This window comes from Alosa alosa, chromosome 8, assembly GCF_017589495.1.
Source record: "Alosa alosa isolate M-15738 ecotype Scorff River chromosome 8, AALO_Geno_1.1, whole genome shotgun sequence".
Lineage (NCBI taxonomy): Eukaryota > Metazoa > Chordata > Actinopteri > Clupeiformes > Clupeidae > Alosa > Alosa alosa.
In genome coordinates this window covers 34,410,864-34,428,854 of record NC_063196.1, presented here as the reverse complement: position 1 = coordinate 34,428,854, position 17,991 = coordinate 34,410,864, and the positions used below count along the sequence as shown (strand labels likewise).

Genomic DNA, 17,991 nt, shown 5'->3' with positions numbered 1-17,991 from the left:
AGCTGCCAACGGATATGATTTAAACACCAACAACTCACACCTGTCTGCCAAGCTGCCAACGGATATGATTTAAACACCAACAACTCACACCTGCCTGCCAAGCTGCCAACGGATATGATTTAAATACCAACTCAAACCTGTCTGACAAGATGCCAAGAGCTTCCTGGGATGCTTGACATTACACAGCACATAATTCTGAAAATACCAAACTGCCTGTTCCGTGACACAGGCAATGTTATCATTGTAATGAATGTGCTGCGCATGCATGACATGCTAGTTGGCCATTTGATCACATCCCAGTCATGCTGTCGGTTTGTGTGAATGTTTTAAGGCTAACGCTATGCTATCCATGGCCAGGTTCAGCAGACAATGACAATGCTAATCGATAACACCAACTAATCGCTAACTTTCAGACTAAAATAGATCATGAGTAATTCTGTTAGGCTAACACTATCACAGATAACAGCAGTTGAAAAAACAATTGGTTTCCCCAAATTCAACACAAAATATCAGAGGGCTACTCAAGCAAGCAGTAAAGCTAATAACCAGCTATACCCTCACTTCTGCGTGGAAATATTTGTATTAATGGCAATTAAAGTTTAAACTGCTACAACAAAATTCCCTGATAGCCTATTCCATGACTTTGCCCAAAAAAATATAAAATTCCCTGACTTTCCATATCTGGAATAGACTTTCCAAAATTCCATGATATTCCACGACCCGTGAGAACCCTGCACAATTCAAATTCCATTGACTCCCGTTCATATGTTTTCGAAAAATAGGTCCCATGGACCAGAAGTAGAAGGGTGTGACTTCTGCTCTCAGAAACTGATAGAGTAGACTGATAGACTGATAGACTGAGAGGAGACTGATAGACTGATAGAGGAGACTGATAGACTGATAGAGGAGACTGATAGAGGAGATTGATAGACTGATAGAGGAGACTGATAGACTGATAGAGGAGACTGATAGAGGAGACTGATGACTGATAGAGGAGACTGATAGACTGATAGATGAGACTGAGGGCGTGTGCATATTGATCTCAAGCTGACTCTGGTGTCGTGATTAACAGACACGGTCAGTGATTAACAGACACGGTCAGTGATTAACAGACACGGTCAGTGATTAACCATCACACAGGGTTCCCTCCCTCCGGGATTCTCAAAATTAAAGCCCCATTTCATTACTGTGTCACTGTGGGTGTGTGTGTGTGTGTGTGTGTGTGTGTTCAAGTTAAAGAGTTCTCCTCTATGAGTCATGAACACTCCTGTGTGTGTGTGTGTGTGTGTGTGTGTGTCAAGTTAAAGAGTTCTCCTCTATGAGTCATGAACACTCCTGTGTGTGTGTGTGTGTGTGTGTGTGTGTGTGTGTGTGTGTGTGTGTCAAGTTAAAGAGTTCTCCTCTATGAGTCATGAACACTCCTGTGTGTGTGTGTGTGTGTGTGTGTGTTCAAGTTAAAGAGTTCTCCTCTATGAGTCATGAACACTCCTGTGTGTGTGTGTGTGTGTGTGTGTTGTTCAAGTTAAAGAGTTCTCCCATGAGTCGTGGAACACCCTGTGTGTGTGTGTGTGTGTCTGCTAAAGAGTTCTCCCTTATGAGTCATGAACACCCTGTGTGTGTGTGTGTGTGTGTGTGTGTGTGTGTGTTCAAGTTAAAGAGTTTTCCTCTATGAGTCATGAACACTCCTGTGTGTGTGTGTGTGTGTGTGTGTGTGTCAAGTTAAAGAGTTTTCCTCCATAAGTCATGAACACTCCTGTGTGTGTGTGTGTGTGTGTGTGTGTGTTCAAGTTAAAGAGTTCTCCTCTAGGAGTCAGGACTGCCATCTGAATGTTGAGCAGATAGGGGTAAGGTGTGTGTGTGTGTGTGTGTGTGTCAGACAGACAGACAGACAGTCTGTCTGTGTCTGTCTGTGTCTGTCTGTGTCTGTCTGTGTCTGTCTGTGTCTGTCTGTGTCTGTCTGTGTCTGTCTGTGTCTGTCTGTGTCTGTCTGTGTGTGTGTTGTTACGTAAGAGGTGAGAGTGCACTCTGAGTGGTTATGAGTCAGGTCAGGCTTTCAGTCGGGCAGTCAGATGGGCTCCTCACCTCGGGGTCCTCGGGGAAGATGTTATCCACCAGCCTCTTATAGCGCGGCCTCAGGGCCCCGCAACAGCCACACACACCTGCAGGGGCAGATAAGGAGAGAGAGATGGAGAGAGAAAGAGAGAGAGAGGGAGAGAGATGGAGAGAGAAAGAGAGAGAGAGGGAGAGAGAGAGAGAGAGATGGAGAGAGAAAGAGAGAGAGAGGGAGAGAGAGAGAGAATGGGGTTGGAAGGGAGAGAGGGGAAAGACATAAACGTTATCTTTCAGCCATTTTGTGACTTTGATGACGGTCATCGGTGTTTAGTTCCATCCTACTGAGCTGAACATGTCTGCCCTATATCTTACATAATCACAAAGGCAGGAAGTGACATGAGGAAAAGAGAGAGAGACAGAGAGAGATATATACTCTTTTGATCCCGTGAGGGAAATTTGGTCTCTGCATTTATCCCAATCCGTGAATTAGTGAAACACACACAGCACACAGTGAACACACAGTGAGGTGAAGCACACACTAATCCCGGCGCAGTGAGCTGCCTGCAAACAACAGCAGCGCCGGGAGCAGTGAGGGGTTAGGTGCCTTGCTCAAGGGCACTTCAGCCGTGCCTACTGGTCAGGGTTCGAACCGCCAACCCTCCAGTTACAAAGCGCAGTAGGCCACGACTGCCCTGCTGTGTCTAAAACAGGAAAGATAAGAGACGGAGACAGACAGACATAGGAGAGAGAGTGAGAGAGTGAGAGAGAGAGAGAGAGAGAGAGAGATGGAGAGGGAGAGAGAGAACAGAGTGAGGGGAAAGAGTTTGGAAAAAGGGAGGTCTATAAATAACTGGCTGTGTGAAGTTCTGTGAAGCTAATGTGCTTTGGTTTAACGGTGAGCTCCTGGTGTGAGTGTGCGGCTCAGGCGCCAACACACACACACACACACACACACACACACACACACACACACACACACACACACACACACACACACACAGAGAAACAAGCGGACGAGACTGCCCCAAACTGGCCTTTATCTAACACAAACCCCAACCTATTATGGTCACATCTCCACTGGCCTCTGTCCACTTCACCTGCTCTGGTGTGAAAGCAGCTTGACCTCTGACCTGTGACCTCTGACCTGTGCTTCACTGCTCTGGGGACGACCAGCAGAGACGAGGAGAGTGTGTGTGTGTGGTCTCAGAGACAAGGAGAGTGTGTGTGTGTGGTCTCAGAGACAAGGAGAGTGTGTGTGTGTGGTCTCAGAGACAAGGAGAGTGTGTGTGTGGTCTCAGAGACAAGGAGAGCCTGTGTGTGGTCTCAGAGACAAGGAGAGTGTGTGTGTCTCATCTCAGGCCTAGTCCACACGTGCACAAACCACCTTTTTTCCTCCGCCTTCCCTGGAACCGTGACAAGAATATTTATGCCCAAACGATCCATCTCAACACCTACTCAACACGCTATTTCATACCCCAGGCCTATAGGTGGCACTGTTTCTTTACAGAAATTGACCAAAGTTTGTGCTTTACAAACAGACAGAATAGGCTACTAATTAAAATGGCTAGTGCAAGAAAACCAGAATTGTTTGTGTGGACTGATGGTGAACTGTCAACTGTAAAACTAATAAACTTTATTTTACGGTTTGTGAAGGGTGCAGTCCCGCCCCTTTATTTGGCTAAACGCAGGTAGGCCTACTAATCACCTTTTACTTTCTTTGGTTGTAGGATAGTCCGTGGATTCACATTAGTTTTGGCTATCACCGCAATTAGGGCTACTAAACGCAAGGCTTACCCAAGTTCTAGGCTATTCTGTCGCCACATTTATAATATTGCTATAAAACCTTCGTTAGTAACAGTCAATACGCTTGCCTGCATCAAATCGCACATTTGCATTCAGTGTGCTACCATCGGCTTTAACGTGAGTTCTAAGCGCCTTTGTATGCTTATATCTGATTTCACCTCGACTGTGAATGCATGTATATATGTTGTAAGACATGTAAAATAAATGAATGACACTGGCACTACGACAAATTAATGTAGCCTAAACTTACACCGACTTTCCTTCCTAATAACTTAAGTTCTCTCGGCCACTGACAGTAGCTAGAATGCATAAAAAACACCGAAAAACAGTGTTCAGTCCACCAAGTCATAAGCGGCGCCATGCAGCACCAGTTGTGATATTTATCTTAATGGAGTGTAATCATAGGTAATGTCATGTATGAAAACTAGTATTGTTAGGCAATACCAAAAGTGCAAGTCCAGGGCAGTTGAGGTGTAGCGATGATCATCGATAATGCTAGCGGGATGTGCTGGTTTCGCTTCTGTCCAAAGAAACTCAAACGTTTTCAGATTTTTGCACTCTGGGACCAGGTTTCAGGAAAAAGGGTTTCGGCAGTGCGCTTACAGATTCGCTTTTGGACGCCAAGCACTTTAAGCAAAACCTCTGCTTAACTCAAAAAGCTGCCCCTGCGGTGGACAGGCCCTCAGAGACGAGGGGAGTGTGTGTGTTCTCCCTTTCCTCTCTTTCTGATCTCCTTTCACTGGGGCCCCCTCAACCTCCTCCCCCGCTTTTATAAGGGGAACACAGAGTACACACACACATCAAGACGCTATCAATAATACACACGCGACGCATCGCGACACGCGACGCATTACGACGCGACACGCGACGCCATTACCACACGCGACACGACACGCATACACACACACGCACACGCACGCACGCCACGCACGCACGCACACGCACGCACGCCACGCACGCACGCACGCACACGCACACACACACACACACACACGCACGCACGCACACGCACACGCACACGCACACGCACACGCACACGCACGCACGCACGCACAGACACACACACCCACTTAGCTGAAAACCTTGAGGAAAGTCATGGAGCATAAATTGCTTTGCCATTGACTTTTTGTGCGGAGAAAGCAAGGAAGCTGATTGGTTGAGAGACCACAGCAGTGATGAGTCACATCCGTCCCCAAAACAACACCAGTCACTAAACTCAACATCCCACAGAAACACACACACACGCGCACACACCACCCACCCCCACACACACACCCACCCACGGACCACCCACCCAGACACACGCACCACCCAGACACACACACACACACACACTGCAGCACTCCTCCCAACCACACACACACACACACACACACACACTGGCATCACCTAGACACACACACACACACACACTGCAGCACTCTCCCAACCACACACACACACACAGCACTCTCCCAACCACACACACACACACCAGCACTCTCCCAACCACACACACACACACACACACACACACACACACACACACTGCAGCACTCTCCCAACCACACAACACACACACACACACACACACACACACACACACACACACACACACTGCAGCACTCTCCCAACCACACACACACACACACACACAAACACAAACACAGCAGCACTCTCCCAACCACACACACACACACTGCAGCACTCTCCCAACACACACACACACACACTGCAGCACTCTCCCAACACACACACACACACACACAGCAGCACTCTCCCAACACACACACACACACACACACACACACACACTGCAGCACTCTCCAACCACACACACACACACACACACACACACACACACACTGCAGCACTCTCCCAACCACACACACACACACACACACACTGCAGCACTCTCCCAACCACACACACACACACACACACTGCAGCACTCTCCCAACCACACACACACACACACACACACACACACACACACTGCAGCACTCTCCCAACCACACACACACACACTGCAGCACTCTCCCAACCACACACACACACACACACACACACACTGCACTCTCCCAACCACACACACACACACACACACACACACACACACACTGCAGCACTCTCCCACACACACACACACACACACACACACACACTGCAGCACTCTCCCAACCACACACACACACACACACACACTGCAGCACTCTCCAACCACACACACACACACACACACACTGCAGCACTCTCCCAACCACACACACACACACACACACACACTGCAGCACTCTCCCAACCACACACACACACACTGCAGCACTCTCCCAACCACACACACACACACACACACACTGCAGCACTCTCCCAACCACACAACACAGTCACTGAGTCTGCAGCATGGGGTACTTATCCATCACTCAGTCTGCACCAACATCAAGATGAGGGACAAAGAGAACAGGAGGAGAGAGAGAGAGAGAGAGAGAGAGAGAGAGAGAGAGAGAGAGAGAGAGAGAGAGAGAGAAGAGAGAGAGGGAGAGAAGAGGAGAGAGAGGGAGAGAAAGAGAGACAAAAGGAGAGAGAGAGGGAGAGAGAGAGAAGAGGAGAGAGAGAGAAGAAAGGGAAAAGTGAGCACAGCACATGAGAACATGAGAACCTACATTGAGCACTCGTCACAGCACATGAGAACAGGAGAACATGAGAACCTACATTGAGCACTCACACAGCACATGAGAACCTACATTGAGCACTCGCCACAGCACATGAGAACATGAGAACAGGACAGGAGAGCTACATTGAGCACTCGTCACAGCACATGAGAACAGGAGAACAGGAGAGCTACATTGAGCACTCGTCACAGCACATGAGAACAGGAGAACAGGAGAGCTACATTGAGATGAGAGAGGAGAGGAGAGGAGGAGAGGAGGAGGAGGAGGAGGAGAGGAGAGGAGAGAGAGGCAGTAGGGAGAGGAGGAGGAGGAGGAGATGAGAGAGGAGAGGAGGAGGAGGAGGAGGAGGAGAGAGGAGAGGAGAGGAGAGGAGGAGGAGAGAGGCAGTAGGGAGAGAGGAGAGGAGGAGGAGATGAGAGAGGAGAGGAGGAGGAGGAGGAGGAGGAGAGGAGAGGAGGAGGAGGAGGAGGAGGAGGAGAGGAGGAGAGAGAGAGGAGAGGAGGAGGAGATGAGAGAGGAGAGGAGGAGGAGGAGAGAGAGAGAAGAGGAGAGAGAGAGAAGAAGGAAGAAGTGAGCCGCGCATGCGCCTGCATGCACATGAGCCGCATGAGCCACGCCTGGCTGTAGCCTCAGTGTGTGTTTACAGGCGTATCTCTGGCTGATCTTTGCTGAGAGGAGGCAGCATGGGCACATGGCATCTCAGGGTGGCGCGGCACCCGGCTGTGCTGCGTCTGTGGAGCGGAGCGGGCATCTCAGGTGGCACGGTACAGCTGTGCCCACGTCTGTGGAGTGGAGCGGGCATCTCAGGTGGCACGGCACAGCCGTGCCCGCATCTGTGGAGTGGAGCGGGCATCTCAGTGTGTGTGTGTGCATGTGTGTGTGTGTGTGCATGTGTGTGTGTGTGTGTGTGTGTAGACCAGGCCGCTCCTCTCTGATGCTGTACTGGCAGGTGCGTGTGTGTGTGTGTGTGTGTGTGTGTGTGTGTGTGTGTGTGTGTGTGTGTGTGTGTTGACTGCTCCTCTCTGATGCTGTACTGGCAGGTGCATGTGTACTGACACAGCATGGGGTTGGAGGGGAACAGATGCTAAGTGCTGATTGGCCAAGCTGAGGCATTCCGTGATTCTGCTGCCCCTCAGTCAGACGGAGGCCTGTGAAACCAACGTGCCCCGAGTCCGCCTCTGTTCCTACGGCGCCCGGCAGCTAAGAATAGCAGCCAATCAGGAACCAGGGTGTGTGTGTGTGGGGGGGGGGGGGGGGGGGGGGGGTACATTCTGTGAGCTTCCCACATTTACATTTCCCAAGATCCCTCTGAGATTTCTGCTCAAAGTTCCCAAGGCACAGAGAGATTACAGAGGGAAAGAGGAGAGGTGCACACAACACACACAACACACACACACACACACACACACGCCACATGGAGGCTGTTTACCCTCTGATCTGTGAGTGTGAGTGAGAAAGAGTATCCGTGTATCCGTGTGTGTGTGTTTGGTTGTCCTCAGTTTGATTCTTCCATCTGTACCACACTACACACACACACACACACACACAGCAGAAGGTAAAGAGTGATGGTACATGGAGAATACTGCAGCTGCATGTAAAAGGCACTCAGTAAACACACACACATCCAAACAGCAGATATACAGTATGTATGATGACATTGATATTGAGTGTGTGATGATGATGTGTGTGTGTGTGTAGTGAAACAGGATTATATGGCACAGAGGCAGAAAGAAAGAAAAAAGCAAGAAATAGAATCGAGAATCAGGAATAAAATCAGAAAAAAGAGATCGAGATATCTGATCAATCAGTCTCAGGATGCTCGCCTCACTCAGGCATAGGGTATTTGGTTAAGGATCGGCGTCCGCGGGCCCAACAGCTTTTTTTGGTCAAAAAAGCGTTTACTAAGCGCAGCCAGGCGGTCTTGCATATAGTATAAACCTTGTCACCATCACCTCCGTTTTATTGAAGTAAACCACACCGGTTAACTTTTAACAAGAGCAATTACTGTAGCTGTGTAGCCAGATAGTACAATCAAGGGTAGCGTGCAAAATAGCCGAAAAAAATAAGTTTTATTAGGTTGAGGCAAAGTCAAAGTCAAAGTCAAAGTCAAAAACCGAACAGCGTTTTAGATTGTTATTTTACGTGTAATTACCTATCTTAAGTAAGTGGTACATATGGTTAAATGACTCATTACGGGAGGCGAATAAGAGACTCTCTAAAACCGCCCTACTGTCTGTAGAAAGAATATCCAGCTTACCAGTTCAGTGTATCGTGCCATGCCGACAGTGGATCAGTTTCCATCCTGCATCCACAGCACAGGGAGCAGATAGCGAAACACTAGCGATTGTTAACAAGCGATGGTAAGCATTATAATGTGGAAACGGTGAGAAGAAACATGAAAACCATGTGAAGATGCAAGAAAAGGAAAGAGCTTCGAACCGAGCGAGGTGGTGTCCTTTAAAGGCTACTTTGAATAAGCAGGAAAAAAACATTTATTTACTGTCTCTGAGGAGAAAACCGGTGCTGAAAACTGTTGGATTCAGGAAAAGAGATTTATTAGCCTATTATTGCATCATCCTTAACGAATACATACAGTCGGTAACTAGTCATAATCGTGGTTACAGCCCCCAGTTCCCCATACTTGATTTACCGTGGCTGAACAGCGAGGGAAAACATTAGTTTTAAACTGCATGTAATCTAATGGAGGTGCACCCGGCCCAGTACAGAAAAGCACCTATAAAATATTAAATCTTTTAGCAAACATCACTAAGCGGCACAAATGCGTTTCAACTGAGAGCTATCTGTGTGTCAAGGGAGGTTAAGGGTAACATTAAGTTCCCCATTTTGCTAATTCCAGTTAAACGGCCAGAACTGTCTCGAGTGTACTCATTGTAGAACTGCTTTCAATGGCCGGATTGTGTAGCTTTGGTTTAGCAAGCTAACCCTTTGCCTTAACATCACATACTGTAGTTGCATCTGAATTTATTCTCACATGAATGCACATTCCCCTACAATGGGAATAGTTTTAACAAGTAATGTGTACCCAGTTGGTTATGTTACACTGACGATATAAAGTTAGCCAGGTTGCAACCTAATGATGCTACCATTGAATATAGCCTCCTAGAGAAATTTGTCGTCAACATTGGGCAATCGAGGTGAATTAAGTTGTTAGCATACACTGGCAGTTAAGCAAACACAATTCCTTCAAATTCATTGTGTTTAGAAACAAGCAGAACTCCACCTGAATGTAAAATCCAATGTATAAAGTCTAACTGTTAGCTAGTTCGCCCATTGACTTCCATTGTGTGAGGTTAGCATGCTTTCCCCCTCGTGGGGGACGGTAACCTTTCCGAACATCTTAACCGACTGGATGTATGGGAGAACAGTAGAACATTAGAGTGGAAAATTACACTCCCAACACCCTCACACACACCCAACACAGAACCACACACCCAACACCCTCACACACACCCAATACACTCACACACACACACACACACCCAACACCCTCACACACACCCCTCACACACACCCAACACACTCATACACACACACCCAACACACTCATACACACACACCCAACACACTCACACACACCCAACACCCTCACACACACCCAACACACTCAGACTGACTGACTGACTGACTGACTGACTGACTGTATGTACACACCGCCGCCGACTTGAGCTTCCAAATAGTCAGGAAGTCATTCATTTTCAATGGAAGCCAGCTTCTCTCAGCTGCCAGAAGCTGCCAACTGGGGGCGCCGCGTTTTGGGCGCCTTCAGCAACTTGAGCCAAGCAGAAAGTTGGAAAGTCAGTCAACTTTTATGGTAATGAGCTATGACGCCGTTCAGCCACCAAATCCACCAGCAACCAATCTAATAGAATAAAGCATTAAGATAGACCATGATGGAACGCAACACGCGGTCACGCCAGAGCTGCCAAAGCCGCCCAAAGCTTCCCTGGACTTTTTTGACAAGTGTTCTGATTAGGGAGCACCAGAGCTTTGGAAGCTCAAGTCGGCAGCGTGTGTGTACGCATAGTGAGAGAGGAGAGGAGGAGAGAGAGAACTGGAAGAGGAGGGGAGGAGGAGGAGAGAGAGAACTAGAAGAGGAGAGGAGGGGAGAGGAGGAAAGAGAGAACTGGGAGAGGAGAGGAGAGGAGAGGAGGAGAGAGAGAACTGGAAGAGGAGGGGAGAGGGAGAGGAGGAGAGAGAGAACTGGGAGAGGAGAGGAGAGGAGAGGAGAGGAGGAGAGAGAACTGGAGTGTCTAATGATTGAGAATTGATTAGCACATTTACAGCAACATGATGCAACATGGATCGGGGCCACACACACTCACACACACACACCCACACACACTCTCTCAGTCTCAAACACACACACGTACATGCACACACACACACAATTTACAGTGTTTGATTCACAGACTAATCAGTGGAGAGAATCTCAGCTGTCAAAAAACACTTGATCCTCCATCTTAGCATCTCTTACACACACACACACAGGGCAAATTTCTTCTGCATGCCTTAGCCAGCAGCAGTTCAGTGGAGTGGAGTTGATCACACACACTCAGAAAATCAATTTACTCCAGTGCACGTGGACTGGACTCACTACTGACCTCCTACACACACACACACACACACAATTATTACACCAGTGCACAACAAAACATAACAAACTAATATAAATTTAAATTAAGTCTCATACCAGGATTATAGAGTGCGCGCGCGCACACACACACACAGAGTTCTTTAAGATGGCTACAGCTTTCCCATGGTAGTGTGAGCCTTGCAGAGCCTGTATGGGAAGTTTGCAAGGAACACACAGAACAGAAAAGAACAGAACACACACACACACCATACACACACCACACACACACAAACCAGAGGTATGCTGCCATTCAAGCTGAAGAGAATCAAACAGTGAAAGCTCAGCTGACGACCACAGCCAAGTTCAAACACACACACACACACACACACACATATATTTCTATGGATTCCTTACCATACATGACTGAAGATCTCCAAAGAAGTAGATCCTCAGGAAGTGGAGGTGAATAATTGGAGCAGCCAAACAAGCGTTTATACACACACACACACTTTAGCCTTCATGCACGCGCACACACACACACTTCAGCCTTCATGCACGCGCACACATACACACAAGCATGCGGGCATGCATGCCAAGTCCTGTCAGGAGATACTCTGACGGTCTCAAACACACACACACACACACACACACACACTGATGAGCGGCTAGATGAGCCTGCCTGCTGTGACCAGCAAACAGCCTCCGCCTCTCCTTCTCACACACGCACACTCTCTCCCACGCACCAATCCTCGCTCTACTGCTCTCACACACACACACACACGCACCAATCCTCGCTCTCCTTCTCACACACGCACACTCTCTCCCACGCACCAATCCTCGCTCTACTGCTCTCACACACACACACCAATCCTCGCTCTCCCACACACCAACCCTCTCTCTAGTCCCCCCCCACCCCTCTCTCTACAGGGCACTGATGACCTTGTGGGTTTTTCTGCATGTTGCTACAAAGAGCTGCTACCTCCAGGGGATAGTGCGCACTCCTTGCACACACACGCACACAAACAGGAAAGGAAATTATAAGAAAGATTGTGAGAGACAGAAAGAGAGGAGAGTGAGCGAGGAAGGAGAGAGAGAGAGAGAGAGAGAGAAAGATGGAGCAGGGAGAGTCATGCCAGAAAAGCTCTTGGAATGTGAAAGATTGAGAAGAGAAAAAGGTGAGAGAGAGAGAGAGAAAGGAGAGAGAGTGCAGGAGTGTTCATTCATGCCAGGCTGAGTGAGCTGCAGACTCCTCCTCCTCTGTTCCTGGTTTCCTCCTGCCCTTGAGTCTCATCCTTTTTATTATTCTTATTCCCACAGCCTCTCTCTCCCTCTCTCTCTCACCACAACGAATATGGCACTTTATAGCACGAGTCCAAAACCATTTTTAATTGCCTGTGCGTGTGTGTTTGTGTGTGTTTCTGTACAAGCCATCGTGATGTAATCTCCAGCAGCCAAATACACACAAACACAAAATACAGCTACTGAATGCAAACTTTTCAAAAAACAAAACAAAAATACAGCTATTTGTTGATCAGTCATTTGGGAGGCTCTTACAGATCGGTACACCTACAGCGGAAGCAGCTAGTCTGGTAGCACAGCTAGTCTGGTAGCACAGAGGAAGCAGCTAGCGGAAGCAGCTAGTCTAGTAGCACAGCGGAAGCAGCTAGTCTGGTAGCACAGCGGAAGAAGCTAGTCTGGTAGCACAGAGGAAGAAGCTAGTCTGGTAGCACAGCGGAAGCAGCTAGTCTGGTAGCACAGTTTTAAAAGCAGCTAGTCTGGTAGCACAGCCAGTCTGGTAGCACAGAGAAAGCAACTAGTCTGGTAGCACAGTGGAAGCAGCTAGTCTGCTAGCACAGAGGAAGCAGCTAGTCTGGTAGCACAGCTAGTCTGGTAGCACAGAGGAAGCAACTAGTCTGGTAGCACAGCGGAAGCAGCTAGTCTGCTAGCACAGAGGAAGCAGCTAGTCTGGTAGCACAGAGGAAGCTAGTCTGGTAGCACAGAAGAAGCAGCTAGTCTGGTAGCACAGCGGAAGCAGCTAGTCTGGTAGCACAGAGGAAGCAACTAGTCTGGTAGCACAGCGGAAGCAGCTAGTCTGCTAGCACAGAGGAAGCAGCTAGTCTGGTAGCACAGTGGAAGCAGCTAGTCTGGTAGCACAGCGGAAGCAGCTAGTCTGATAGCACAGAGGAAGCTAATCTGGGATCATAGCGAAGCAGCTAGTCTGGTAGCACAGAGGAAGCAGCTAGTCTGGTAGCTCAGCTGAAGCAGCTAGTCTGGTAGCACAGCTAGTCTGGTAGCACAGAGGAGCAGCTAGTCTGGTAGCTCAGCGGAATCAGCTAGTCTGGTAGCACAGCTAGTCTGGTAGCACAGAGGAAGCAGCTAGTCTGGTAGCACTGCGGAAGCAGCTAGTCTGGTAGCACAGCGGAAGCAGCTAGTCTGGTAGCACAGCAGAAGCAGCTAGTCTGGTAGCACAGAGGAAGCTAATCTGGTAGCATAGCGGAAGCAGCTAGTCTGGTAGCACAGAGGAAGCAGCTAATCTGGTAGCACAGCGGAAGCAGCTAGTCTGGTAGCACAGAGAAAGCAGCTAGTCTGGTAGCACAGCGGAAGCATCTATTCTGGTAGCACAGAGGAAGCAGCTAGTCTGGTAGCACAGCGGAAGCATCTAGTCTGGTAGCAGAGGAAGCAGCTAGTCTGGTAGCACAGCTAGTCTGGTAGCACAGAGGAAGCAGCTAGTCTGGTAGCACAGCGGAAGCAGCTAATCTGATAGCACAGAGGAAGCTAGTTTGGTAGCAGAGGAAGCAGCTAGTCTGGTAGCACAGAGGAAGCAGCTAGTCCTGATAGCACACAGCGGAAGCAGCTACTCTGATAGCACAAAGGAAGCTAGTCTGGTACCACAGAGGAAGCAGCTAGTCTGGTAGCACAGCTAATCTGATAGCACAGCGAAGGAAGCAGCTAGTCTGGTAGCACAGTAGCACCGTGGAAGCAGCTAGTCTGGTAGCACAGAGGAAGCTAGTCTGGTAGCACAGAAGAAGCAACTAGTCTGGTAGCACAGCGGAGGAAGCAGCTAGTCTGGTAGCACAGAAGAAGCAGCTAGTCTGGTAGCACAGAAGAAGCAGCTAGTCTGGTAGCACAGCGGAAGCAGCTAGTCTGGTAGCACAGAAGAAGCAGCTAGTCTGGTAGCACAGAGGGAGCAGCTAGTCTGGTAGCACAGAAGAAGCAGCTAGTCTGGTAGCACAGCGGAGGAAGCAGTTAGTCTGGTAGCTCAGCGGAAGCAGCTAGTCTGGTAGCACAGCTAGTCTGGTAGCACAGAGGGAGCAGCTAGTCTGGTAGCTCAGCGGAAGCAGCTAGTCTGGTAGCACAGCTAGTCTGGTAGCACAGAGGAAGCAGCTAGTCTGGTAGCACTCATGACTGAGCAGGACTGTGCATTACCCTTTTTTGTCAGATCATGGATCATTTCAGGTGTGCAATAACTTTAAAAGGAGTTTTCATATGTTCGGGTGGTGTGGGCGATTACTATTGAAATGTTAAAACCGAATTATCCACTGAAATCAGAACTTAAACAACCCCTGAATTCATAATGGTGGGTGGGTATAAATTGGGTACAAATTGTAACCCAAATTATTAATTGCACAAAGATAGTTTTTTTTTGTTTTTTGTAAAAAAAAATAGATTAGATCCCCATGCAAACTTTGAAATGAACAAACTGAACAAAACTGTTGGTAGTGTTGCATAGGTTATTGATATTAAATTTGAAAATACAGTTGCTTAATATATAAAGACGATAGGCCTGCACAATATTGATAATTTAAAAAGTAAAAATCACATAGGCCTATTATTTAGGAGGACTACCCTCGCAAAAAAGGGGTGAGGGTATGTTTGTTTTAAATGAGTAGCCCTCCATATGATTTCAGGTCTTCATGTAGCCCTCATTCCCAAAAAGGTTGGAGACCCCTGGAGTAAAGGGTCCCTAAAGCCGGGATGGATAGAGTCCAGAATGAATTTCATCAAGCCAGTACCTTTCCGAAATGTTGCTGCTGCAGCTAGCATCTTTAGGGGAAAGTCTGTAGGAGTCGATTGCATCACGCCGCTGTAACCACATCACGCCACGACATTTCAAAAATTCCAACCTGTTAGTAAGCTAGGGTTTGCTGTTGCATACAACTTCATTTCAATTTCGAAAGAAATACTGGACTGGAAATACTGGAAAAAAAACGGCGACGAAATTGTGAATTTCCAGAGTGTGTTACTCCACACTCGGCAATCGACTCCCCGCGGACTTTCCCCTAAAGATGCCAGCTGCAGCAGCAACATTTCGAAAGGTACTGGCTTGATGAAATTCATTCTGGACTCTCTAAACGACTACATAAAGACCTCGGGATACTTCGGTTTGGCTTTATGGACCCTCTACTCACCACCACGTAAGTGTAATGTTGTTTGGAACTGTAGAAGAGGTATAAAAATAGCGTTTTGTAGCGGCGAAATGACATGCCCTGGTCACTAACAGGCTAACGAGTTTTGACTAAAAACGTTATTTGTAACGTTATAAATTTGTACCCAATTTATACCCACCCACCATTATGAATTCAGGGGTTGTTTAAGTTCTGATTTCAGTGGATAATTCGGTTTTAACATTTCAATAGTAATCGCCCACACCACCCGAACATATGAAAACTCCTTTTAAAGTTATTGCACACCTGAAATGATCCATGATCTGACAAAAAATAATGCAGCGCTATTATACGGCAGTAGCCTACGGAGGAGAAAAGGCCTGTGAGCTAAAGCAATTGTTTTTCAGTCCTTGAACAATCATGCAAGAACCGTGATTTGATCTAACATGGAATGGCCACAGAACTTTTGCAAAGATATGCTTCCATTGGCTACACCAGACGAAAGCAAGTTTTTCCCCTTTACTGTCTATGCGCGAAAGAAGCGCGCGCCCGCCCGCTGTTGTTTAAAGATTGAAAGGGAACGGATTTGGAGCCAAAGGCTAAAATTTAACGCAGCTACAATTTGTAAGGTATCACCAATATCAATTTAATGTTACAGATGTATGGCTACATACATTCTTAAAATGGTTCTGGTCTAGACTTAAATATCTATTGAAAACTTCACAATGGAGCGTGTTCTTAGAGCTGATCTGCAGGCTTACCTGTTGGCTATTTTTAGAAAGTGCGCTGGGGGCGCCTCATAGCCGTCCCGCGGGCACCGTGTTGGAGACCACTGCTCTACTCCCTACCACGTAAGTGTAATGTTGTTTGGAACTGTAGAAGAGGTATAAAAATAGCGTTTTGTAGCAGCTTAAAATGACATGCCCTGGTCACTAACAGGCTAACGAAGTTTTGACTAAAAACGGTAAAATCGAACTTTCTCAAAACACATCCGAATGACATGATTTTGATGTCAACTCAACGTATGTACTCCCAATCACCCGTAAATTGATCTAAAGTGCATTTTACTTCGGATAATTCCTTTAACACTGTAACACAACACGACTGAACACTGCATTAACACTAACACAACACTACACTACTGAACATTGCACTAACACTAACACTACACTACACAAGACTACACGACTGAACACTGCATTAACACTGTAACACAACACTACTGAACACTGCACTAACAATACACTACACTACACAAGACTACACGACTGAACACTGCATTAACACTAACACAACACGACTGAACACTGCACTAACACTAACACAACACTGCACTACTGAACACTAACACTAACACTGTGTAACCCAACACTACACAGCACTGTCCTGCTCTGCACCGCACAACGCAACACTACACTACACTGCACTGCTCAACACTACACTACACTTTACTGCACCGCACAACGCAACACTACACTACACTGCTCAACACTACACTATACTTTACTGCACCGCACAACGCAACACTACACCACACTAAAGAAACATGACTCTTCTCACAACTCACATTTTTTATACACAACTTTTTCAACTCTTAACTAAACCTTTTTGACTTAAAATCAAAGAGCACTGATCTGCAATAATATATATATATATATATATATATATATATATATATATATATATATATATTTATTTTGTGAGACAAAAAAGTCAAACTTTATTTAAAGACACACAAAAATGACTTCATAACACTCCATAACACTGCGCTATGCACAGACTCTTAACCCAACTCCAATATCACTCACACTGGGTGAGGCTGTAATCAACAATAAATGAAAAAATATAAAAATGCTCATCATTGAATAGAATGCTGCTTCTGAAGAATATAAACTAAATTGGTTTATTGCGAAGAACAGAATGCGGAACAGAGAACACGGAACAGAGAACACAGAACACAGAACACAGAAGACAATGAGAGGCTGGCAGTGCTGGCGCTACTTACCGCCGCCCACCCGATGGTCCAGGAGCGTGCGGCAGTCCAGTGCCAGCCTACGAGAGCACGGGGGCTCAGATGTTGCCATGGCGATGGCGGGCACACGCCGCACCCCAAAACCACCAAACCCTATACACAGCGTTTCCCACTGGTACCCCTAAATCAGCACCCTGTGTACCCCAAAATCAGCACAGTCTCTCCCACTGGCACCCCAAAACCAGAACACTGCCGAGCACACTGTGACTGTGTGCCCCCTAACCCACCCGCCTGGCACCCCAAAACCAGAACACTGCCGGGCACACTGTGACTGTGTGCCCCCTAAACCACCCACTGGCACCCCAAAACCAGAACACTGCCGGGCACACTGTGACTGTGTGCCCCCTAAACCACCCGTCTGGCACCCCCCCACTGGTACCGCCTTCAGCAGGTCCCTGGCTGAGCTGCTCACACAGTCAGTTACTGGGACCAGTGCAGTCCAGCCAACACGGCGTTACTGGGACCAGTGCAGTG

General features: G+C 47.6%; 1 protein-coding gene across 1 annotated transcript in view; it reads right to left on the bottom strand.

The window, feature by feature from the left end:
* Window positions 1-17,683, bottom strand: part of LOC125298861 (protein EFR3 homolog B-like) — a gene marked incomplete at its 3' end in the record, with an annotated part of 69,759 nt that extends 52,076 nt beyond the window's left edge. Inside the window, 2 exon segments of the mRNA XM_048249730.1 lie at window positions 2,083-2,159; window positions 17,491-17,683. Coding sequence (XP_048105687.1) covers window positions 2,083-2,159; window positions 17,491-17,569 — 156 coding nt within the window.
* Window positions 17,684-17,991: the final 308 nt, after the last annotated feature.